The 24,612-nt window shown below is 49.4% G+C and overlaps 8 protein-coding genes across 8 annotated transcripts; 6 read left to right on the forward strand and 2 right to left on the reverse strand.

Annotated features, from left to right (window-relative positions):
- Positions 1-2,331: 2,331 nt before the first annotated feature.
- Positions 2,332-3,076, forward strand: M431DRAFT_237497 (hypothetical protein). Its single transcript, XM_024913685.1, has one exon. The coding sequence runs from the start codon at positions 2,438-2,440 to the stop codon at positions 2,897-2,899; it is 462 nt and encodes a 153-aa protein (XP_024770896.1). The 5' UTR covers positions 2,332-2,437; the 3' UTR covers positions 2,900-3,076.
- A 224-nt stretch (positions 3,077-3,300) lies between these two features.
- M431DRAFT_511322 (hypothetical protein) lies at positions 3,301-3,970 on the forward strand. The gene has a single exon (XM_024919634.1). The coding sequence runs from the start codon at positions 3,375-3,377 to the stop codon at positions 3,834-3,836; it is 462 nt and encodes a 153-aa protein (XP_024770897.1). The 5' UTR covers positions 3,301-3,374; the 3' UTR covers positions 3,837-3,970.
- Positions 3,971-5,548: 1,578 nt separating this feature from the next.
- M431DRAFT_485086 (hypothetical protein) lies at positions 5,549-7,696 on the forward strand (the record flags this gene model as incomplete). The annotated part of the gene is made up of 2 exons (XM_024916251.1): positions 5,549-6,446; positions 6,516-7,696. 2 exons carry the CDS (start codon positions 5,549-5,551, stop codon positions 7,694-7,696), a joined length of 2,079 nt encoding a protein of 692 aa, XP_024770898.1.
- Positions 7,697-10,009: 2,313 nt separating this feature from the next.
- On the forward strand, positions 10,010-11,063 carry M431DRAFT_540127 (hypothetical protein). The gene is made up of 2 exons (XM_024921062.1): positions 10,010-10,250; positions 10,401-11,063. Exons 1-2 carry the CDS (start codon positions 10,080-10,082, stop codon positions 10,926-10,928), a joined length of 699 nt encoding a protein of 232 aa, XP_024770899.1. The 5' UTR covers positions 10,010-10,079; the 3' UTR covers positions 10,929-11,063.
- Positions 11,064-12,927: 1,864 nt separating this feature from the next.
- Positions 12,928-14,947, forward strand: M431DRAFT_498472 (hypothetical protein; the record flags this gene model as incomplete). Its single annotated transcript, XM_024917698.1, has 3 exons — positions 12,928-12,943; positions 13,642-14,229; positions 14,931-14,947. The coding sequence occupies 3 exons, from the start codon at positions 12,928-12,930 to the stop codon at positions 14,945-14,947; spliced, it is 621 nt and encodes a 206-aa protein (XP_024770900.1).
- Positions 14,948-15,577: 630 nt separating this feature from the next.
- Positions 15,578-16,835, forward strand: M431DRAFT_237619 (hypothetical protein). Its single transcript, XM_024913687.1, has one exon. It carries the CDS (start codon positions 15,751-15,753, stop codon positions 16,537-16,539), a length of 789 nt encoding a protein of 262 aa, XP_024770901.1. The 5' UTR covers positions 15,578-15,750; the 3' UTR covers positions 16,540-16,835.
- Positions 16,836-17,131: 296 nt separating this feature from the next.
- M431DRAFT_498474 (hypothetical protein) lies at positions 17,132-17,909 on the reverse strand (the record flags this gene model as incomplete). Its single annotated transcript, XM_024917699.1, has 2 exons — positions 17,132-17,770; positions 17,844-17,909. 2 exons carry the CDS (start codon positions 17,907-17,909, stop codon positions 17,132-17,134), a joined length of 705 nt encoding a protein of 234 aa, XP_024770902.1.
- A 1,146-nt stretch (positions 17,910-19,055) lies between these two features.
- On the reverse strand, positions 19,056-23,338 carry M431DRAFT_540134 (hypothetical protein; the record flags this gene model as incomplete). The annotated part of the gene is made up of 3 exons (XM_024921063.1): positions 19,056-21,048; positions 21,125-22,437; positions 22,646-23,338. The coding sequence occupies 3 exons, from the start codon at positions 23,336-23,338 to the stop codon at positions 19,302-19,304; spliced, it is 3,753 nt and encodes a 1,250-aa protein (XP_024770903.1). The 3' UTR covers positions 19,056-19,301.
- Between the last annotated feature and the right edge of the window lie 1,274 nt (positions 23,339-24,612).

Below are 24,612 nucleotides of genomic sequence, written 5' to 3' on the forward strand. Positions count from 1 at the left end.
GCAGAAGCAGGAGCTGCTGAGCTGGTGGCGCTGGTGCTTGTGCTCTTCTTGGTGTTGGCGCTGTCTGGCCCCACGGAGGCGCTGGCGGCGGGGCCGAGGGCGCTGGAGCTGGAGCTGGACAGTTGCGAGTGGCTGCTGGAGCTGCGCGAGTGTCGGGCTGGGACAGAGTGCAGAGCGTCCGACGTCGAATTGGGGCGCCGGGCGTGCTGTTTTTCTCGTCGCGCGGCCCTGGCAAAGTTGCTATCGAGGGGCAGCGCGCCGAGAGTGCTGGAGTAGAGGAAGACGGCGCTGTAGTCGGACATGGTGGGCGTCGTCGGTGGGCCCCAGCCCCGGGACCTGGAGGGCTCCAGCGTGTCGTGTATGGGGGTGTAGCAGGTGTCGATTAATTGAATGAGTGAGCTGGGGGGTCAAGAGACGAGGGCACACAGTGTAGCGAGCACCAGACTGAGGTTGGTTGTGAGCAGTCAGTATCGTACTGTACAGTGCTCAATGGCCGTGCCGCCCCGTTCAATGCCCACACGACTCGATGCCCTGGAGGTTCCGCAATTGTTTCCCCCTGTCTTGCTGCAGTCCAAAGGGGTTTCGCCCGCTGTGGCGCCGGCCAGGGGCAACAGAACAAGAGACGCTGCCGTGTTTGCTGCTTGGCAAAAGGCCGCACAAAGTCCCGGACAACTCGAGCGTCAGGGTTCGGCGCGTGCCCCCCGATTCGAGGCCGTGTTTCGAGTCGTCTGTCTCAACTCGAATTCAGTTTTTTATTGCCCGGACTGCCACTCCCATGCATGCAGGCTCCGCAAACGGCCTTGCCGGGCTGCGATACCGGCCAATCAGCGCCGCCGCGTTGCTTGTCAAGAGGGCTCACCAACGCAGGCGATTCCCTCTAGGGACGCTGAGCCGGTCTTCTAGAACGATTCTGAGACCGCGGGACAAGGGGCTGACGGTTCCGGCGCACAAGCGGAAATGCTGCCCTCTGCAGGTTTTGCGCCGGTAAGCGCCCGGTAAACAAAACGGGCCAAGTCGACAGGAAGCGAACAGGAGCGTTTATTTTGTCGTGTTAGTGGTGCTGTCTTTGTAATGCCCCCCAATCCGTCGGACTGCAGATTGGTCCCTGGCCCTGTCTTTGAAACAAGCCGGTGCGGACACTGTCGCGCTCTGTATTGTGTTGTGTTGCGTGTGGGATTCGCGGTGCGCGAGTTATTATTACCTGGAGCTCTTTTTTGTCTGTGCAGAACGACGCGATCCCAAGGTGGATGCGAACGCAGACGTGCGCAAAAAGCCTGGATTTGGCAGCTGCTCGTCAGTACAATACTGTAACACTCTCGTGCAAGTCCCTGGTGTTCGTCTCTGTTGTGGCTGTGAAGGTGTCGTCATTGCTCCCTTGTATTTTATTTGGTCTTCCGATTTGCCGCTCTTTGTCCGGGTTCAATGCTCCCTGCCGTTCGCTTGTGTTCGAAATTCCCCGGATTCAGTGGCGTGGTGCTAGTAGCAGTACGAGGATGCCCTCGTGCTATCGCTCCAAGCAGTGCAAGCGCTCGTATGTACTCGTACAGTAGAAACACGTCCTAGAGAAGCAAGCAATGAAGCGAGGTGACGTATCATCCGACAACGGCTGGTGGTTGAAGAATGGTGCCAAATCCAGATGGCACAGGGTACTGTAGAGTGCGTGTTTCAACGTTTCAACTGCTGCAAGTCGTCGGCGCCGTGTCAGATTGCCGTTGTTTTCAGCAACGTTTGATCACACTCCGTCACAGACAACCAACAGCCAGCATGGACCCCTAGCAGCGCACCGCGTCGGATTGGCAGCCAAACCGCCTGGACACGGTGAAAGCGAAGAGGGCAAGACGAGGTGCCAACTGTGCACCGTGGTGTGTGCCTTTGATGCAACGATGCAGCGGCCTCGACGTGACAAGGCCTGTAATGATCGTATTGTTGTCTCTTTTGTTCGGCCCGTGCGATTTCGAGTCGACTTGGGGATGCCGTTTGCTTTAAGCGTCCGCAGCGATTCTGCTACAATACAAGCAAGGCTGCAGCGCGGGAATTTCTTGGCTCTGACCGACGTATGTGTGGAGACTCGATTCGTATCTGTGCCATTAGCGAGCCTGCTGCATCTGATCGACGGCGGTCTTCATGCACTTGAGTCAGCGCGGCAGGTGATTTCCATTGAAGGTGAAGACTGCATGTATGCAAAAAGTGACGGGACACAAATAAGGAAGAAGAAGTTGGGATAAGTAGAGGCAGGGGAGAGGTTGGTTGGCTGGTGGAGGTAGAAGAAGAGGCGGGCTCTGGCTCCAGCCCAGCACGCAACGACGGCGAGGTCAATCAGACGTCACACCGGTCTTTGGTGGCTTGGAGCTCCCTCACTCACTATCAAACTGGAAGCACAAGCACAAGCACAGCATGAGCAAATCAAAAAGTTCCCCCCGTTACCGCATTGAAATCAATGCAATCTAGCCAAGGCCGGCCCTTCTTATCTCGGCATTTCTTGGGTCTTGATTCAGCCCATCAGCCAGCCCCGTCCTGTTCCCGCCACCTTATGCATCTTCCTGGAGCTATATCGATTGCCCAATTTCGCAATCTCACCAAGGTGTGTCTGGACCCTGTTTCTGGCTCTTGCTTCAGCTTGCTTCAGCGTTCCATTTGCCATTCTCTCTTTTTCTTTCTTGCTCCGTCGTCTGCTAGCTTTTGCTACTACCTACAGCTAGCTACAACTGCGACAGTAGTCCTGCTGCTAGCCCTTCGATTAGCTGCCAATTGCGTGCGATTTTCTATTGCGACCGCAGCAACCCGCCCGGGATGTGTGGAGCAGCCCTGCGTTTTCCCCGCGTTCATGGAGTCTGTGCTTGTGTTCTCGCTGTGTCTTTGTCTTTTGTCTCGCCCGATGGCTCGCAGCATTTTGCGGTAACGGATTCTCTAATTTGGGGGCCCATGCAGCAGGCCGCTTCGCTCCTTTGGTTGGCTGCAGCTCTAGTTCAGTTCATCAGAAACTCTTGGCTCTTCCTGGCAGGATCCGCCGTCATCCAGGCGGCTGATTCCAAGCCTCGAGCTGGGCCAATGGCTGGCCAGCAAAGACGGGAACCGATGGAGCTCCAAGCACACGAGCATGCCGTCAGCTGTCGATATAATTTCCTGGCAGGTTGATTTCAGATTAGATGATCTTGGACGTGTTGAACGTGACTGCTACTATGCTAGTACCACTATATCAACGGCCCCTCCTCGCTGCTCTCTGCTGGATCAAGAGGTGATGGGAAGAATAGGCAAACCAAGACGCGTATTGCCAAATCCCTGAACTCACACCATTACCGTGCATCAGCAGCTCACCGAGCATATGGCCTCGTGACGTCTTGGAGCATCTCTCACCGTCGTCGATAAGACCCTCCATGCCCCAACTAACCAACCACAGCCAGCCGCCTGCTATCAGCTGCTTTGACATGTCCATGTCCATATCCATGTCTTTCGGTTGCGATTCTCTCTACCCGATCAACTCCATCTATCGTGTTCGGACATGTTCCAGGAAAAGGCAGGCCGTTGCGGATGTGTTGCCGATGATCACATGTGCATGCCGGCAAGAGACCTTAGTCTCTCCGATCGAGAGCCAACTCGCTACGCCGCCACCGACTATTTTCGTCTGTAAGACTCCCGATAACAGTGCCTTCACATTGCTTTACATAAAAGTTTCCTTTTGCCCAAAGGACGTGCCCAGGACGCGAGTAGCGAAAAGGAATAAGGTGCTAATCTCGACAAACAAGTCTCGGCAGCGACGCCGAATGGGGAATAAGGCCCGCGACAGGTATCCTCATGCCGTCGAAGCTTTCTTGACTGCAGAATCCCATGTGAAATAGGATTTATGCGGTCAAGATTTGACTAGCATCTAGTTAAAGTTCCGTGAGTCCTAGTAGTCTTGCGCTGGCTGCAACTTTCGTGCAAGAGAAAACAAATTGCGCACTTGGGCGATAAGCTGGCGACGACAAAGGACGTGTGTATCTGGTGCTTGTAACTCTATCAAGCTCTTCCAATAGAAGACGGCTTAAACTGAGTTCTGAAAATGCATGACGTAGATTACGATTTTAATATTAATCAACATCTTGAACTGTAATAATGTACTAATCTAGTGTAAGTTGTAGTTCTCTATACTCCTACCTATGTGTTGAGCATTGGATGTCAGACATCGCGTCTATGGGTATGGCCGTAGCGTGTCCCCGGCTATCGCTCCAGAAGTAGCTCCGGTTTGGTCATGCCGATGTGAGATTGTCCGGTAGATAATAAAGTTGCACCCACATCCGGCAAACTTTGAGTGCGAGTATCTATTTCAAGATGCTTTCTTCACACTTTGGGATCTGGCCAATGCCTGAACTTTCACACGGGCATGCGCACATGATGTAGGCGGTTTGTATTCCACAGCTCAAGATTGACAAAGTTTCGCCTTATGGAAGAAAAGAGCCACACACCCTCTCTAGGCAGACACTCTTCACCTTACTTTAATTAACAAACGTGGCTTGCAATGACTGTAAAGATGATTCAAAGCCACCTCTAGTAAGGCAGATCTCCAACCTGGCATGTAGTTGTTATCGCACCTAAAAACGCCATAGATAAGATCACGTGACTTTTCGCTCTCACTGATTCGGTTCATGCGGAGCAACAGCCGCACGTGATTTGCCTTTCCAGCTTCTCGACGCAGTTTGTCATCGCCAAAGGCACATCGTCAACTCCAAAGCGGCCCGGGATTTCCAACTCTCGATATCGACAGCCACTATTCTTCCGCACAGGTATTAGTTGCATCTTATCTAGTGGTAACATCTCAGTATTGCGCTCGCTCGTTTATTTTTTTTTTATATTTGTGAGTCGCCCTGGCGGACGTGGCCCCTCCATTTTGCAGTGGGACCCTCACCAATTCCCGCTTTCGTTCGCGTGTCCTGACTTTCAAAGACATTGGCTGACATCTCCCTGTGCAGTCGCCTTTCAGCTCGCGGCAAACCGTTTGCACTTGTTATATCCAAAACCTCGGGATTTTTTTCTCGCCCGCCCCCTCTTGTCTCGCCGTTTTCTCAACTCTCCTTGTTCCGATCAGAGCTTTACGCCACCGAACCCCGCGGTTTGCTACTCCTCACCTCGGCCAGCTTACGACGTAGCCTCCCCCCCGGGGTTCAGACGAGCTCAGCTATCCATGGGCAATTGAGGTCGGATCCGGCTTCACATCCGCTCGACTGCGCCGGCCCATCACAGTTGCATATGCTAGGGCTCCCGTCTCGCCGAACCCATGCGCAAACGCGATAATCCGTCCTGCGTCCCTCGTTTCGAACAGCGCGTCTAGCGGAAAGATTTCTTCCACCCTCTCCCCGGCCCGGGCTCTGCTCCAATCACTCTTCAACGCGTACTAGACAACAAATGACATCTGCTCCCGACTGGCTTGCCACGACAGACTCGCCAACCCCCTTCCTCTACCGACATCCCTATAGTCCGGCCTAGGCCACTCTCAGAACCGCCCATCGGCGCGGTCCTGAAACGCCGCGGCTTCAGAGCCGATCTCTAACCCGTCAAACGCAATCTCTGCGGCATGTACTCACAAAGCCACCAGCAGGGACACAATGCCCGGCTGAATGGGGCGGGGCGGGGAATGCCCAATATGCTGTATAATTTCCAGCAGCATGCGCAACATCAGCACCCCTCCCAGCCCCAGCATCACCAAGGGCTACAGCACGACCATATCCTCCCCAGCGCCAATGGGCTGGGTCATCACTCATCCTTCGCTTCCGGTATCCTCTCAAGCTCGGCCACATTCAACTCTGCCGGTCTCTCAAACGGGCACGCGACCAATGCTAGGGCAGGGCAGGCTCCGCAGAATGAAATGTGGCAAGAACAGTTGCGACTTCACAAGGAGGCCGAGAGGGCGCATGCTGCCATGACTGAACAGCAGCAGCCACACTATTATGCCAGACTCAAAGCGTCAGAAAACAGAGGCATTGGTGGCCCTCCTCCCTCCAACGGTAAGACCCAGGCGGACAGCGAGAACGATCCGGCAGATATGAGAAGGCCGTTGAATGTAGAGAAGGGAACGAACCGCCAAGATTGGCACAATATGGACATGAGCGGTCAGGGACTGCGAAATCTCGCCTCGGAGCTCTTCCGATACCATTTCCTAAACGAACTCTACATCGCCTCCAACAAGCTCACTCGCCTCCCCAACGCAATTGGAGAGCTTCGCCAACTCCGACACCTCGATGCTTCTTTCAATCAAATCAGCGAACTCCCCCCGGAATTGGGCATGTGCACTTACCTGAAGCAGCTGCTCCTTTTCAATAATAACCTCCAAGAGTTGCCCTTTGAGCTTGGCTCTCTTCATCAGCTGGAAATGCTCGGCATTGAAGGCAATCCATTAGAACCCAGCATAAAGCAGGAAATAATTGAAAAGGGCACAAAGAGCCTGATCAATGCTTTGATGGAAGGAGCTCCAAGTATGTTGCTGCCAATGGTCACAAGTTCCCCTTTTGTTTATACTCATTGCTAACCTCCCCTCTTCCCAGTTCCTCTCCCCCCTAGCCCGCGAAAAGAAATCATCATTCAGGAGGACGTGCCCGAGTCTCTAGAACGAATCAGGGTCTTCTCGTGGAATATTCTCTGCGACAAATATGCAACGACGCAAACGTATGGTTACACGCCCACCGGGGCTTTGAGCTGGGAATATCGCAAGAACTGCATCCTGGAAGAGCTGCGGATACGAGATGCCGACTTCCTGGCTCTGCAAGAAGTCTCCACCGATGCCTTCAAAGAGGACCTCAGCCCCGAACTGGCACAGATGGACTACAAGGGTGTGCATTGGCCCAAGTCCAGAGCCAAGACAATGTCCGAAAAGGATGCCCAAACTGTTGATGGTTGCGCCGTGTTCTACAAGCAGAGCAAATTCATCCTGCTCGACAAGCAGTTGATTGAATTTGCTACAATTGCCATCAACCGACCCGACATGAAGAACCAGCATGACGTCTTCAACCGCGTGATGCCAAAGGACAACATTGCTGTTATTTGCTTCTTTGAGTCCCGACTGACTGGTGCTCGCATCATCCTGGTCAACGCACATCTCACGTGGGACTCGGCACTAGCAGACGTCAAGCTGATCCAGACGGGTATTCTGATGGAGCATGTGACCAAGTTGGCAGAGAAGTACGCAAGGTGGCCTGCTGTCAAAGACAAGAAGATGATCACATTACCGAGAGGCGAAGACAGTGATGAGCCACCGCCACCACCGCAAGCTGAACCAGGCCCCAGCCAAGAATACCGATCCAACACTGACATTCCACTCATCGTCTGCGGTGACTTCAACTCAACGAAAGATTCTTCGGTGTGGGAACTCATGTGTATGGGTCGCGTGCCGCCAGACCATACGGAGCTGACCAGCTTCCACTATGGAAGCTTCACTCGCGACGGTATCGAACATCCCTTCAGCTTACGAGACTCCTATGCACCCATTCAGAATACACCGGATGAGCTGCCCTTTACCAACTACACGCCCGGGTTCGCCGACGTCATTGACTACATCTGGTATTCGGCCAACACCCTGGAAGTTGTCGAGCTGCTGGGCCCTCCCGACCCGACATATATGAAGCGTATCCCAGCTTTCCCCAACTGGCACTTCCCAGCCGATCATATCCAGATCATGTCTGAATTTGTCATCAAGAACCGCAAAGACAAGAAACAAGTGTCAGAATAATTTTCTCATTTTCCCTCTCCTCTTTTTCTCGTCCTCTTTTTGGTTGGCATGGTGGGTGGTGTCGCGTGGATAGAAGGATACAAAGGGTAGGACGAAACCGCTAGTGATTGAACGAATGGAAACCTCTTATGCCTCAAATCTGGATGTAGTTTTGGGTTTTGTAAATGGAGTCTACGGAATCATTTTCTTCACCTCTTATCTATCTCTCTCTCTTCCCCTCGTTTTTCTTTTTTAATTTTGTTGTTTTCGTGCGGAGTGACAGCGTGGCTCTCGGCCTAGCGGAGGAGGTGGTACGGCAAGAAAGTAGGCGACTGTAACAATGTATGTGTAACAGGGGGGTTTGGTGGAAGGGGAGGGAACAGCGGCTCTGTATAGGACTGGTAGGAGTTGATTCGCTTTTTTGCACTATTTATTATTGGCTTGGCCAGTGTACTATGTGAATTCGTTTTGCTTTAGGCTAGGTACTTCTTGTTGAGTGAAAATTGAGAGTTTTTGAGTTGTTAGTTTAGGGTAAGACGTGTGAAGTGGTGCGGGTGTTGACGTCTGATCTGTGAGAATCCGATGTTGAAAGGCGTCAATTGTCGGTGAGGGCTGAAATTGATGTAAATTGCCGTGAAATGAATGAGTTGTCTATGCCACGTTGTTTTTTCTGGCGTTTCACATCACCTTGTGAAGACGGAGAGTTGCGTGAATGACGAGGAGTATGATGTTGATATCCGCTTTGTCGGTGAGGAGAGCTTCATTCACTCTTTGTGGTGAATATTTGTTGGGAAAGAGATTGCCGTCTCGAAAATTATAAAGACTGCTCGTTTCCTCTGAATTTCTACTCTTCAGTCATTCAGTTTCTTTCCTTTGTCTTTCCTTACAGATGGAATTACCGACGGTGCCATTACAGATGTAGAGATGCGGACTTTTATTGACCGACCCGCCATTCCAGCCTAGATGTGTAAGTGCTCTGACACCCATTTGACTTGGTCGCGAACTCATTCAAGTAGCATGACGAATTTAGTATTTCAGACTTACTGCGTGGAAATTGCAAACTCAACTCGAATTTGCGTTGCGAAATGGGAGCTTCAACAGTCGAATCCAGGGACTGGAGAGTCTTTTCAAACTGATGAGGAATCGAGCCCCAGATACTGCAAAATACGAAGAGATTTGTCAATCAGTATGTATGAATATCATGATCCCTCTCACCCATCTTTGTGACTCTAAACATCCTTCTCCTTGATTGCTTGACTATCAATGATGATGGTTGGAGAAGTAATATTGACCTCCTCTTCGCATAGTATGCCAAGTAAGGCTCGCTGGCTGTCCTAGCCACGCTATTCTCCGGTCGCCAACAGCCGATGTTATGCTTGGGAAGAATGTATTTTATCATCTCGTCGTACGAAGACAGTAGCAACAAGAGAGAGACTAGCTGGCGCAGTTTGCCATCCATATTTTCCCACTGAACGTGTCATTCAGCATTGGCATTTCAGCCACCAGAAATCTTGCTCTTTGCAGCAAGCAATCCCCAAGTTCATTGCGATGGTTGGACGACCATCTTCAAGAAACGACCAAATCACACTGAATGTAAGTACTTGACTCGGAAGCCCCGTGTTGCAAGAGAGTGCGAGGCTGATTGTCTTCAATAGCGACAAATCCATTACGGCAACGCTCCTCACCACGAAAGAAGTAACTTGGAAAAATACTCGACTACACAGAGGAGACGAATACTCTTGCAGACGGAAGATTGACTATGTAGGCTTGCAACACTGTCAATTTGATGAGCACTCTCTAGGCGACTGTGCTGCTATGGCGATAAGAACGATATTCAAAGGCAGGTATTGGCCGTCATTGCAACTATACTATGGGAGATCGATCTGGGCGACCACCAGGCTCTATGATGACTCAAGGCCGTGGAGTGACAGAAGCTTCAATAAGGGCTGGTCGGTTCGGAAACCGAGATACACTACTTTTAAACGGACAGAGAGACACGGAAACCGAAAGACCCGTTTCGGATTCAACGAAGGTAAACGCACATACACTCTGAACAGAGGGATAGATGGGACTGACAGAAACACGAAGCACATTGTACACGGCCTCTTCAAGGCGTGGAAGCCGGCTGTTCGACTACTCGGACCCCTCGTCGACTTCTTCCGTCACTGCCGGTCCGAAGAGCACACCAACGAAGAGCGGCGACGAGAATCAGATGAATGAACCCAAGGCAACTTCGCCGCGATAGAAGAGGATTTTCATGGAATAATAGTGACAACAGGGACATGACACGGACGGATTCTCACACTTGGTATCGCGCACTAACATTTTACCTTTTCGACTCGAGCATGTCGAGCAGGTTTCAAATGTTTTGGGATATGTGCTGAGAGTCCCTCTTATATTCGCAATGAGGTACCCCGAGAAGCTTTTGTCTGCACTCCGCGCTATCGACAAAGCACTCCCTAACGAGTATACGCCTATGTATATCCTACTCCTGGGATATCATGTCTGGTGTGACTTGTTGGATCAGAAGGACTTGGACATACCCAATCTCAGTCAAACTACCAATATCCTTCCTGTAAGTTTGATCATTTCGAATTACTCAAGCACGGAGCTTCTCCCCGATCTCATGGGCAGTTGATTACTGTTGCTACCCAAGTTGCACACTCTCGAAGACAAACGACACATATCATCTAACGCCTTCACAGCAGTCTGACGGATTGAGAAGACACAGACATCAACTGCATCGGCACGAGTCACCACGCCGCGGAAGTACGAAGCGGCATTTGGACAATCCACAGCCGAAGAGGATCGTCAAAATACGACGATTGAGAATCACTTGTTGGCAACTCACGCTATGAATGAAATCTCACTGGATATGCATAATGCGTACGATAAAACACGCAAGGCTGCTCGCCAGAACATAGACCGTTCTTTACACCATGCAGCCCTCGAATACCTGATGCTCAACAACGATGCGCCACGCTACGAGGATCTTGTCGAGCAATTAGGTAGAATCGACCGTGGTGAGAAGCTAGAGGAAGACGAAAAACCGCTGGTTAAAGCTGGAATTAAATCGATTTATGAAGATTTCTTGGAGGACTTCCAATACTTGGGTTACACTGGAAAGACATTTCATAGTTGCATGTGCATATGCAGCGCTCGAAGTCTGCAATGCATTCTGGCCATGAACATCCTGGCGAATCCGCAGGAGAGCACCCGCAATATTTTCCCTCGCCGAAGGCGACACCGATGAGATTGGAGCCATGGCCGCTTTCATTCGAGACTTTTCACAGAATTCGCGAGCAAATGACGATCACACAAGACCCGCAAGCTGCGCACAATCTTGAGGCCGCACTTGACCTCTATCCCCTATTTTGTGGATTCGTACATATTGTTCCACCATGACAATATATTTCAATTTATTCGAATTTACACAGAAACACGCCTCTTTGCCAATTTCGGTTCTATCAAGGTCAGACACGCACCCGATGCCTGTCCTTTGTCGCTGCTCATCACACAATATGGAGCATCTTACTAAAGCACGCGAACAACTTCTTCTCGCTGTGCAGCAACCTGTGACTTCAATCCCCCCTTAAAGTGAACAACAAGGGGCTTGCTCCGCTTATACTTGGTATGTGCTGCTTCGAGTTCTTTTATCTTTCGACAAGAGGACGATGAACCTCTTTGTCCTACGGCTTGGATGATTGTTCATAAGGCCTTTCTGTCCGAGAACTCTTTTTGCTAATACTCACTTCTGGAGCTAGATTTCCCCAATCAGCAATGCGATGATGTAGAGGGACATAGGTAATTGGTGATGGTGCCGCTCCTCCGAATGCTATATCACTAGATTCTGGACAACTACCACAAGTCCCAGGTAATGATTTTGTCGAGCGAAACTGGCTCTGGCAAGTCAACCCAGGTCCCCCAACTTCTGGTTTGCTCGAGCAGCCGTTTTTGCTCGCTATATCCTGCTATAATCAGAATCCGGCCCCATGTGTATGTGCGGATGATCTCCTCTGATGCCTGCTCTTTTTCTTTGCCCTTGCCGGTGGACTTCTTGCCGGTCATGTCAAACCGATTGTTGGTGTAAGAGTCTGCTGAGAACAAGGGAGCTGAGGCGGCTAGTCTGGCAGTGAATATTGGAAGTGGGCTCCAGATTGCCTGCACCCAGACCGCGCTGACTGGCTGCAATCGAACTCGCCAGTCGAGTTGCCGACGAGATGGGAGTCGTCCTTGGCGAGGAAGTGGGCTACTAGATTGGTGGTGTCAGAATGATCAACAAAAACAAGCAGAAGAAGACTCGGCTCGCATATATGACCGAAGGCGTTCTCCTTCGCCAGCTGAGCATGGACAGACAGAACGACCTATACCGTTCTGAAGCCACAGCAAGAAGAGATCTCAGAATCTCCTTACATTACAGCCGAAGAGCAGATCAAATTCTACTCTTTTAGCATATTCGACTCTATTTTCTTCGAGTCATGTGCGACTCCGACTTCCCTTCAGGAAATGCACACGACGATAGTTCGACACAACTGGTGTTGCTTGGTATTTTTACTCCGCAGCGCCCAACTTCATCACAGTTGACAAGGAAACCGCAGTTACGCCCAATTTCGCAGGCTACAAGAACCACAAGAGGACGATCGCAAATATCAGCAACAGATTCTTTCACGACGGTGCTGGCCGCATTAGAGACCCAGCCTGAGATCAAGTCTAAGGCAGAGGAAGTCATTGATATCATCTCAACTACATACCCAACCCGGCGCTTGAGGAGCCGGATGACCTAGCCGGCCCGTGGGGAGTGTTCACGTTGAATTGGATGGGCCGGAAATGCGACTTTTTGAAGGAATTGGCATGATTGACGGCGGCATGCACATTTTACTAATGGGACGAAGCTGAAGGGCGGATATTCGGCATCAAATAGATGGACGTGGAGGTTCAGCCAGGAGTGAAGGTGTAAATCTTCCATGAGAGAAAGCAACGGGGAGAATGGTATCGGTCATGGTATGGACGATGGACGGTGAATGGGCTAGAGTGTGGTATCAAGAGTAGGGTACACCTACATACGGTCTGTAATTTATAATATGCCAGGGAGATGGCGTCAATATTGATGAGCATGTTTCTATACTGGCATGTCTCTTGCTCATGCTCTTGAGAACTCTGTCTTCATTTGTTGACTGTTAGCTCTACTAACAAAGAGGGTGATACTGACCATAGGATATGATGATTGGGCTCTCTAGATACTCCTTCATGTCATGGATACAGCCTTCAGTATGCCCAAGTTCTCTTCAACGTTTGTTCGTTTCACTGTTTTAACACTTGGACACTGCCCAATGCTAGCTATGCCGTTACCTTGAGGGCCCAGAGTAACGCTGAGCCAGCTCTTGGGCGCCTAGAGATGCGTGTTTGTAGCTCATCCAGTGAATTCTTCCTCTGTTCAACTGGCACTGCTGGGCAGCTGCCCACACACACACGCGCCTCTACGCGTCTCGGCCCTTGGATTGTTCCGTTGCTAACCACAAGGCCACAGGAGGCCTGCGATGTTTTTCTCTGCTTCTCCTTCCACTGTGTTTTGGCTTTTCTTCTTCTTCATCCAGCATTGTCTCGTGCAATACTTATTCAGCCCTTACAGCAAAGACCCTTACAATCTCTATCTTGCCCACATATTTGTTTTCATTCTGTACAATATAACCTCTTCGTTCACACCCACCTAATGAATCCCGCCTTCTTGTCCCTCTTGAGCGATTCTTCGTCGCAAAAACCATCGCCAAAACTCGAGTATGGGGGCAACAAATACACCCAGCTTTCCGCCCGGCAGCAATCCAACGTCTACAAGGAGCTGTTGAAGAGATGCCATTCGTTGGATATCCTTCGGGCAGAGTTTCATATTCTTGAGAATGAAACACCACCCAGAGGCGTTGAAATACAGCTAGAACCTGAACTAGAAGACTTTGCCGCGGCGCCAAAAGGACATTCTTCAACTGGACTACGGAAAGCTGTCGCCGTCAGGTGTGAATGGGGTAGGCTTGCAGACGGTCGACGCGAATTGCTGGCTATTTGTGCTATCGATGTTCTTACGGGCGAAACCTTGATCGAATCTCTTGTTACGCCGTTACGGCAGGTGAAGAAATGGCGTGACAGCGTTCATGGAATTACTCTAGGAAAAATCACTGCCGCGAGAAAGAAGAAGCTGTGCCTTCGCGGCTGGAAAGAAGCACGAGCAAAGCTATTTGAGCACATTGATGAGAAGACCATCCTTATCGGGTATACCATCGGCACTGACCTAAGGTTGTTGCGCTTATTTCACAAGAAAATTATTGACTCGCGGATCCTCGCAACATCTCCCATCTCCGGCCAACAATTGGGCCCGAAACAACGGCCACAATGGCCAATGTCCAAGATTTGCAGCGATTTTCTTGGTTTCGCCAGTCAACAGAATGCCATTTACACAAGCGGCACCGAAAGTGCGTTTGAAAATGCACTGGTATCCAGAGAGATTGCGCTGCAGTCCATTCAACGGCCTAAGGAATTTGCAAGATGGGTAACAAAATCGAGAGGCGAGTTTTTCAAGTCTCAGAACGCCGATAGGAGAGGCAAAAAGCAGGGAGCGAGTCAACAACCGAATGCAATTCAGCAACAGAATGCAATTCAGCAACAGGCTGGTACGGAAACGGCAAAGAACGAAGGGGAAGCACAGAAGAGTGGTGATTCGGATGCCAGACCTGGCGTAGAGACAACCGTTGGCCCCATCTCGGATAAGAATCAAGCTGCAGGCACATTCACTCAGGGATATGAGGCCGGGTACCTAGCCGGCTTTCAAAAAGGGCTCGAAAACGGCCTTAAACAGGCGAATTCACAAGAGAACAAAGAAATGGAGGACATTCTGCACCAGCCTCCAAACGAAAGGGAGCACACTTGTCAGAAATCGATCCAGAATATAGACGGAAAAGAGAGTTTTGGCGGCCATAGCGGGGTGATCAGCCAGAATGACAGCAACAATGATGATTGGGCACCAGCATAGGAATCTGGGGGCCTCCTTGCCGAACTGATGAAGGACGAGAAGATTAGAGCGATGTCTGAGAGAGCAAATGGCACTGGGAGTCACAAAGCCACGATAGGGGTAGACGACGATGCAATGAGCGATACGACTTTTGAAGAAGCAATTCGGGTGACATACCCACAGGAAGAGGGCAAGAAGAGGAGACGAGAGAGGGATAGCTCGTGTACAAGTTTGGCTGAGGGCTCCGGATCGCTGAAGAGGATTTCCGGGCATGAATCATCTCAGCCGCGGAATGGAGATGTGCAGCCGTGGGAGAATATTATGGACTGGTAGTTGGACGCATGTTTCTGGTGGATTGTGGGACATGACAGTGTTCTGTGCCCAATCTTTTCAAGCTTTGGCTTTTTTCTGGTCTTTTAATCCGGTTTGGTGGTATTGATGGAGTAACAACAAACATGCATCATCTAGATAGATGACATTTGGTGTGATGGCTTTGAGATGGTTCTCTTGTTTCATGTATGCAGAGGTTTATAATTCACGGAGTAAATATGAAGAGATGAATGGAAAGAAAATCGACACTAATCCCGATATTATGCCTGGTGATAGCGATACATATTTTAAACTAAACAATGAATCAGACACATTGCCATATGTCGATAATGCCTCTGCTCGGTGAGAGTGTCCCAGATGGAGTGCCCCATTAGACCAAGTGGCTACACAGGTACTCTCCATATATACCAGGTACGATGGCCGTTTGCAGTGCTTCCTCTACTTTGCCAGTTGTTCTTGATTAGGCAGCTTGAAGTCTATTAGTAGGTAGGTGTTTGTAGAGTTATTTCCCGAGCAAGAACTACCTCTGCCTTGCACCTGAGCAAACATGAGCTGAGCGCATTGAGCAGCCTATAAACATCAAACGCCAAACGCCAACTTTTGAGCCTCAACCCCGATCAAACACACACATCACGCATTCGTTACCGCTCCCTGTGATTCTCGCGCGAACACAGCCAGCATCGATACCGAGTATTACTATTATGGAACTTGCGCCTGTCGTTTACGAAAGCAATCCTAAAGACAAGCGATGCCGCCTCTTCCCGACGAACCCGAGCCCTTGCCGACGCCTCCTGGCTCTCCATTGCCATGGGCCGGCAAATACGAGGCCTCCCTCCAATGTATGCCGCCTGAGATTACCATGAGAATCATGGGATTTACGGACTCGAGGTTTGAGCTCATCAACCTCGCACTGAGCTCGCCGTATCTTTTCGCCGTGATGAAGATGCATGAGGTTCTGATACTCAAGGCGATGGCGCGCAATTTACTTGGTCCCTCCAACCTGGACATTTGCCTCTTAACTATGGGGGTACTAAAGGTCGCTCAGAGTGGAGAGAAGGTCTGGCAGTGTCTGTATGCTCTCTCACAGCGCCCAACGGTGGACACGATACGCGATCTCAAGACGCTCCGTAACATGGTGGACTTGACCGCGTACATCAACACCATGGTGACAATCTACACGTATCCACAGCAGCCAGATCCCTTTTGGAGACATGCCTTGCGCAAGTACGCCAACCGATGGCCCGACGGCTGCGTCCCTGACGGCAACGTCTCCATCGACCCGTCGACACGAGAAGAGTTGCAACAGGTGGCTGCGCGTCTCTGGAACGTGCGAGACGCGGCATTCGGAAATCATCACAGCGCGCCACCTAGAATCAATCATTCAAAAGAGCTCATGACGCTGTACCAGCGAGAAATGTTTTGCGCGGAGCTGAAGCTGCGGTGCGACCTGGTGTCAGAGGCGGGATATGACATCCCTGAGTGGATGCACGAAGAGATGCCCGGCGATGGAGTACAGAGCTTCCTCGAGCTGCTCTAGTGCTGCAGCGTGCACGCGATGGCCCAGTGTTGGAACCGTGACGACGGCGAGGTGTGGACGGAAATGAATCAGTCGTCTTGGGCCGAGGGCCGAGCTCTGGGAATTCGGTTTTACATTGCCATTGCGATATATATGCCATACTATGCTCATCGGGAAACGGTTGTTGAGCTCTGCCACGCTATACGGAGCCAAATATGGCCTTATTGGCATCCAGAGGAATCCAGCGGGGCCCCAACTGAATGGTTCTTTGAGTTTCAGGAGGCTGCGTGGGAAGGCTTGTGGGAGCACGCTTACGAGTATTGCCGGCAACTCGACAATGGGCTCGTGGATGACATTGGCGGAGGAACGGAGTACTTTTGAGACGGTCGTTTTGGTTCTTTAGAACATTTGGAATAGCGATAGAGCGATATTTTGCAAATTGGCTGCTGAAGCAGCGAATAATAATAGATGATCTATGATATTCTTGATCATGAAGCGCTAATGCTGTGGCATATCTCTGTGGCCATGGTGTCTGACGTTTCTGTGGTTCCTTTACCTTTAACCAACCCATATGAAAGTGAAATGAAATAAAATGAAATGCTTATCCGCGAAATTAGGATCTCTGTCCTGGCTTGATATCAATCTTGACTCTTGGTCTTGGCAATCTGCCGCCGTGTGTCTGGATGGAACTCTTGCCGCTGATGCTCTTGTCATCAAAGGTGACATGTTTTCCAACTGCAGGAGGTTTGTCAATTGACACTCGCCTGGGGATGCGGCTGATGTAACCACTTTTACTTGTAGGAGAAGCAATCTTTGGAGGAGCAGCCGGAGGCACATTCTCAGCAGGAATTGTGCTCTTTTTATTTTCCGCAGAAGCACTCCTTTTTGCAGCAGACATGGTCCCAGCAGACCTAGAAGCTGCAGTAATATTCCCGACCCCGACGCTCTTCATCCTCACGCCCGCTCTGCCTTTCGCTTCCCGTACCACACCGATGCGACACCCGGTTCTACGGCGGCATGTCGACTGGCAGACGAACTTGAGGCCCGGGCGCCACGGCACGACGACGATGGAGCCGCGGTACTCGGAGCCGATGGAGCCGACGAGGCGGTCGGTCGCGGACTCGTAAAAGGTGACTGCGCTCGGGGACGATGCGTCGATTTGGATGGCGAGGGCGAGGGTGTCGGGGGGAGGTTTTGTGGGTTGGTTGGGGGGGTAGATGGACCATTCTGGGGGGAGGCATTTCTTGCGAGTCTTGGAGGGGAAGATTGTTAGTTATGTGGTTTGTTAGAGAGAGGGAGGGAGGGGGGAATGGGGGATGTAATACTTCTTTTTGGCATTTGAGGAGAAGGTTTTCTGTGGATGTTGATGTTGCTGGTTTGGGGGGCGGCATTATGAGGTTTCCGATATGGGGGATTCTGGGTAGAAGATGGTGTTCTGTGGTGTTGGCGATGATGGATGGAGAGAGCAATGTGTTTGTGTTGGAGTTGGGAGAAGAAGATGGTGAGTTGGGTATCAATTATACATGTGCCTTACTCCGGTTCTGTATCCGGTCGTGCAGCAATTAATTGAGTGTCACACTATGAATGATTCCATGTATATTGGCTGTGCATGATGGCTGCACGAGCATGTATGATGCGTTGTCAGTTAATGCGGGCTCCGAGTTTGTGTAAGTAGTTGCATGTAAGCCATTGAGAGTTTACTGTGCATTGCCCCATTTCTGCATTTCCCAGGTTGCCCATTACAAGTCCAGATGCATGTACGTGTTCGATGATCAGGTTTCGCCGTGACGTGAAAGCGGCAATCCTACCTAGTGAAAGCCCCGGATACCAACAATGCCATGATTTTGCAATTGAATCAGGCTGTTAACGTGGCACCTTGATGCTGCGTCGCAAACCCGTCGAATCGCCTTACTCTTACGGAGTATTAGTATATTACTGCTTGCCATCTAAGTGGCCCTAAGTGGCACGTTGTGAGTGGCCTAATTCGGATGCGTGGCTATCGTATGCAGCCATTTCATTGGCTGCGTATTAGCATTTTCTTAACTCGAGGCTAGGGGCAAAGCTACAACAATTGGCAATGCTGGTAATGAATATAGATAAAGGAAGGTTATTGACGCAGTTCAAAGCCATTTGTCAAGTGAGATCATCTCACGAATTTCGTATCAAACTTGGTTGCTACACTCTACTGCGCAAGCTGCGAAGCTAAAGGTTGTACTAGAACTTTATCACTTTGATGTTAGACTAGGATCCGCGCGGCATGCGAACAGATGCACAGATGTAAATGATAGTAATGATGCGAACGTGATGGAACTTTATACACTACCTATGAAATAGATCATTTAGTCTTGAGCCGTGGCGCTGAGCTTAAAATACATGAACACGTAACCATCGCGATTGCGTGGATCGCCGCGTAAAGGTACATAGGGAAATACGAGCCAGCGCCCTAAGTCTGCTATATAGCATCCCATGTCTCAGATTTAAAGCTATATACTCAAGTAGCGATAATATCAGAAACCAGAGGAATATAGCCATAGTAGGGGAAACTAGAAAAATGTAACGAAAGTAGCATATACTAGAAAAAGATAGCGATAGTACTATATACTGGAATAAAGTATCGATAGTAACAGAAAGAAGTGACAGCGGTAGGTGCTTAAAGAGCTGGATATCTACAACCTACTACCTACTAACTAGGTAGACAATAAAATTAAATGCTTCCCTTCGCATCCTGTTCCGATATTTAAATTCAGGCAGCCGCTGTGGTGCAGGCCTGTGAGTATTTTCTTTTAGTTATCGTAATGGTTTAGCTTTGAGTAATCCAGCAAATACTTCCCCCAATGGCTGTCACTACTCTCAAGCTCGATATCCTCCCGCAATCCGATGGCATGAAGCGTCTCTTTACTGACCCCCACTTGGCCGAGGTACGTGACTGTGTCCTTCCACCTCTGGACGTCTTCTTCGCCTTGAAAGAATCTTCTATAAGGATGTCTGCTCTGACGAAACGCTTGGATGGCACCCTCTACCCCAACGCGGTCAATCATGACCATGAGGATTTCCTTGTGTGCCCAGAACGCTGCAGCAGCCGGTGTACTTCCGTGCTCCCCTCGTTCAGACACGGCTGCGGGATCTGCACCGGCATCAAGCAACAAGTGCCGTATTTCTTCTTGCTCTTCTTTACGATCTGTCCTCCACGTCTCTATCATTGATGCCTCGAGAGCGCTGCCATAGTCTCCACCTTTTAGGGGCAAATTTGGATCTGCGCCATGATCGAGTAGCAGCCGGACAATTGCCAGGCTCCTTCTTTCTACTGCAGTGATAAGAGGACTCCCGTACCTGCCGTTGTGCACGGCCGCATTCACATTGGCTCCAGCTTTGAGCAGCATTTGGACCGCTTCGACATCGCCATGCCACGCCGCTGCAATCAAGACGTTGCCAAACATGAATCCGCTATTATTCTCCCTCTCCACGTCTACGACGCCTTGATCCAGCATCCATTGCAGCCTTGCGGGGCTATAATCGGTGGCCAACTGTGCAGCAGTTATTCCGCGCTTGTGGTCTGGAAGGTTAACATCTGTACTTGCTTCCATTATCAACAACTTCACAATGTCGAAATTTTCTTCTTCGAGTGCGAAAATCAACGCACCAACGCAATTCACCGCAGCATCCGGATGCATAACGTCAATCAAGTCGACCAAATGTTTGACCATTGGCAAGCATTTGCTCTCAACCGCGAGCATCAATGAGGTATTGCGGTAGCCGGTTTTTTCGAAGGCCATCTCCATGGTCACTTTGCTGTGCAGCCACCAGTCGCGCAAAGTGTACCATAATCCATACTCACACACGGCAAACAAAGCCATGTTGGTTGGTTCGAAGTCTTTACCCATAGTCCCGGCCCATTTTCGATAGTTGGCGCTGCTTTCATCTGGTGAGCCGAGGAAGCGCTCCAGGGCCTCTACAAGATGCAGGTCGGCCTTTCCTTCTTCCATCGTTCCTAGCCATTGATCGTATCGCCCAACGTGCTTGCCCCAATGTTCTAGAAGGTAATATCCAAAACTGCTATCCCTGTATCTTATCTCTTCTGGCCAAAAGTTTTCCAGAACACCGAGGCACACTTTTGAAGCAAACAAATGGCACTTCCAATTCGTGTAGCCTCTTGACTCAAAATATTCCGCCACAGAGGCATGTGGCAGCATCCAAACACCCCTTTCTTCATCAATAGTCAGGAGGTCCTGGCAAAGTGATAGAATTTGTTGCTGCGTCTGTTCTTTCTTTTGTATCACTGTGGATCCTTGGACGGCATACCGAATGGCTTCTAAAAAGACTTTCGACGTGAGTGGCCCAATAAAACACAGCACCCACATAATGGCACGCTCAGCCAGGTCGACATCGGAGTCATCATACCCTCTCATATGGTCCCAAAGCTGATCATACGCTTCTGTTAAATTGCGAGGCAATTTAAGGGCCCAATTATGGACTGCATCATCCGTGATATGCTTTTCAAGGCTTCTCACTTGTAAGTAAACCCATCGGAACCTGTAGCCACGCGTGTCAGATCTCACTCATCTCGATCCCCATGTAAACAATAACATCGTCTTAAATGAAAACCTACATTCCGCAGCTCCGCGTTGCAAAAACCTGTTTAATTTTGTATTGGGCTTCTTGACTTCGCTCCATGAACGATTCGGTAGAGTAAAGCTTCTCCTCGAGAAATCTGTCAATGTCTCCTTGCTGATTGCTAGCATCCAGAGTAATAATATGCTTATCTCGGAATGCCTTTAAATACTTCCGGTCTGGTCGGGTAGAAATAAAAATCTTGACAGGTCTTCTGGACTCTTCTATCATTTCGATAAGAATAGTACACAAGTTATATGTGGTGATGTCAGATTCGTCCAAAGCATCCAGAATAATCGTTGTCTTTGAATATAGATTCAAGGATTCCAGAATCAAGGTTTTGCAGTCCTTGTAACCTAATTCTCTCCCCTCTCTCTTCGCAGCCTTACATTTCTGTGCGAGGCTACTTTGGATGAGGCCAGGTTCACCAAAGGCCTTGCCAGCTAGCTGACGAACAAAGCTTCTTAAGACAACGATTGGGTCTTGCATCGAAGGGCCTGATCGAGTACAGTAAAAATAGGCAAACCCTTCATCATGTTGCGACGTATCAAGTGTTTGCTTGACGTAATCGACCACCTTAGACGTCAGATACGTTTTGCCGGTGCCAACTAAACGGTCGATGTCAGATAAAGCTACCTCATCCAGATCAAAGAGACGGCTTTGAAGAGAGAACTCACCGGTTCCCTTAAGGCATAAAACAGCCGAAGAAGAAGATATCTCTTGCCAAGCACGGAAATCTCTGTTGACCAATATCCAATCCCCAGTGTGCTCTATCCTTGCGTCAGTGACAGCAGCATGGCTTTTCCCGAACATCTCTGAGCTAATGAAGTACATCAATTCATCGAACTCGTTTTCTTCCAACTTTTCTAGAAGAGTCGCAACCCCTTTATCCATCCGAAGAAGAGGCGTCGATAGCTGATCTAATTGTTTCTTTAATTCTTTCAAGCTGTCGTTTGCCTGCTTGGACGAAATTACAGACCGCGAGACCTCACAGGCTTGGACCTCTATAATAAACTGTTGTTCTTTCTTATATAGGTCGTTCACGTTTCCAGCAGCATCCTCTGGTCTCAAGACTGCTTTTAACGTCCGTCTGGCTATTCCACTATCGAATAAGGTGTCTGAAGAGGCCAATAATTCTAGAGCAGTCTTGTATACGTCTAAGAGTGCATCGTATAAATTCTTAATAGCTCTTTCATCTGTAATCGCAGCATTATATATAGCCTCGTAGATTTGTCCTCTACGAACAATGCGTGCAAACCATTGAACGGTTCCCAGAAGAGCGGCCTTTTGCTCAATGTGTTTTACCGGAATCTATTAATGATTAGTTTTTAAATATTTAAAGATAGTAGATATAAATAAATCTCGTAGATGTAAATAGATCTAGTAAATATAAATAGATCTAGTAGATATAAATAGATCTAGTAGATGTAGATAAATCTAGTAAATGTAGATAGATCTAGTAGATGTAGATAGATCTAGTAGATGTAGATAGATCTAGTAGATGTGTAAATACACTTACTTTTAAGACCGCCTTTGCAACAGCCCACGGCGCGCTGGCCTGTGGAGGGGCAAAGGTGACGGCAGCGTCACCAACCATAGTAATAAAGGCAACAGCATCGGCAATGTATTCTCGGACAATGATTGTTTGATTTCCAATCTCGATTTTCAGTGGTTCGTCATTTTGCTCAGAGAGCTTGTTGCTCTCGACGAGCCTAATGAGTTCTTTAATTTGGTCTTTTGGCTGCGCAAGGCCTGTGGAGGAGTCTAGTCTATGCTTCTTGATCCATTTCTGAGTTTCGTCATTAACCTCAGAGAAGGCTCGAGCCCAAAGGTCTGAAAACGGAGTCGGCGGCTCTGGAACTTCGACTTCGACTTTGACAGAATTCGAAGGAAAAGGCGATGACAAGGGGCGTGAACAAAGCGGTGGTGGTTGGGATTCTGTGGTCGGCAAAGGCGGGGTTAGATGAACCTCAGCCAGTTGAGATTCTACGAGAGACGTAGATGGCCTTTCGCGTGAGGAAGGCTCTGATGCATGAGAAAGAAGAGAGGCGCTAAATCGCTCTAGAGGTGCATCTGAATGAGACGATGTGCTGAGTCTCGCAGATGTAGCAGTTCGACGCTCGCTTGATGCTCGAGATGAAGACCTAGACCTTCCAAACCAATTCCGCGGCTTTAACAAATCCCTCTTTTTGCTTTTCATTTCTATGTCCATGTTGTAAATTGTCAGGCAGGAGTTTGAAGTAGAACACCAGTAGTAACTGAAGGTAGCTCAAACGGGCATCGCAATGTCGCTTAGAACTCTGAAGCCCGCGTCGTGTCCGTGTGTGCAAAATTTGGGCGCATTCAAGCTCAATAGACTGCAATGTGTTTTGAGGTGTCGGTGAAATCACGCGGAGCATGTATTCCGGATTGGCACAAAATGACCCTCAGCGCCCAAAGGTTCTCCACTGGTAATTTTCTACGATTTAAACGAGCTGGAAACAATGAGACAACCAATGAAATCTCCGCTGCGGCAGCTACGTGGCAATCATTGAGTAGTCCAATGTAGCTTCATCTGCAGCTCATTCGCTAGAATTGGAAGTGGTATCACAGCCTCGTCTCTTGGCGTTTGGGGGAAAATACTTGCCTTATTGATCTCCAGCATCCCTTGTGGCCTAAAGCTACGTGCAACTTTATTTTGTCTCTCAGTTTTGTATGATGTCAAAAGTGTATCCATACAGTTAAAATCATGCCCGACATTTCTTGCAATCTGTCGAGTTGCGTAGCGGTGTTTTATACATCTAGTTCTGCTGGAAACCTGTAGGCAGGTATCGCGCTCGTTAATATTTGTGCACGCGTAAACCCCTCTTCCTCATATCACGGCAAGGCCAAATCTCAACTCTTTTTAGGTGACAGTGGAATAGGTAATTACAGAGGTATTCTTGCACTACAAGAATCGATGCACGACATCTTCCCTTTTCTATTGGATTTTGCGTGGGAACAAAAGCGAGATATCCTAGAGCTGTATACCAGCGTTACAGTTTTGTTAAGACAAGCTAATGATCGGCATGGCCATGTACATGAACCAATTTAATGTAGATGTTATCATTTGAGGGACTTCACTGGAGGGGGCGCTCAGGTACGCATTTCGACACAAAAATGTCACGGTTATTGGCCGTTGTGCTCACTGCATGACGGGTGTTTCTGTAAGAGCTTCCCGAAATCGCGCAGCTATATGTTTATGGCGAGATTATGGACCGGAAGAAGCGCTATGTAATCCAGATTTTACGGGAAAGCAAGTCTCCTTTGGAAGACGTCTCTCACTCAGCTAGAAGCGTCCAAGAAATATACAGGAATTAGCCAGCATCTTACTATTGCAGTTCTACTTCAGCGCATCTAAGCATCATAAATACATTTTCACTTTTTTTTAAAGTTCTCTTTACTATGAAAAGAAAACCGAGCAGTTGGTCGAATTGCAGACCATTTTACGAGATAAATCGACAACTC

Source organism: Trichoderma harzianum (genome assembly GCF_003025095.1).
Source record: "Trichoderma harzianum CBS 226.95 unplaced genomic scaffold M431scaffold_12, whole genome shotgun sequence".
Classification (NCBI taxonomy): domain Eukaryota; kingdom Fungi; phylum Ascomycota; class Sordariomycetes; order Hypocreales; family Hypocreaceae; genus Trichoderma; species Trichoderma harzianum.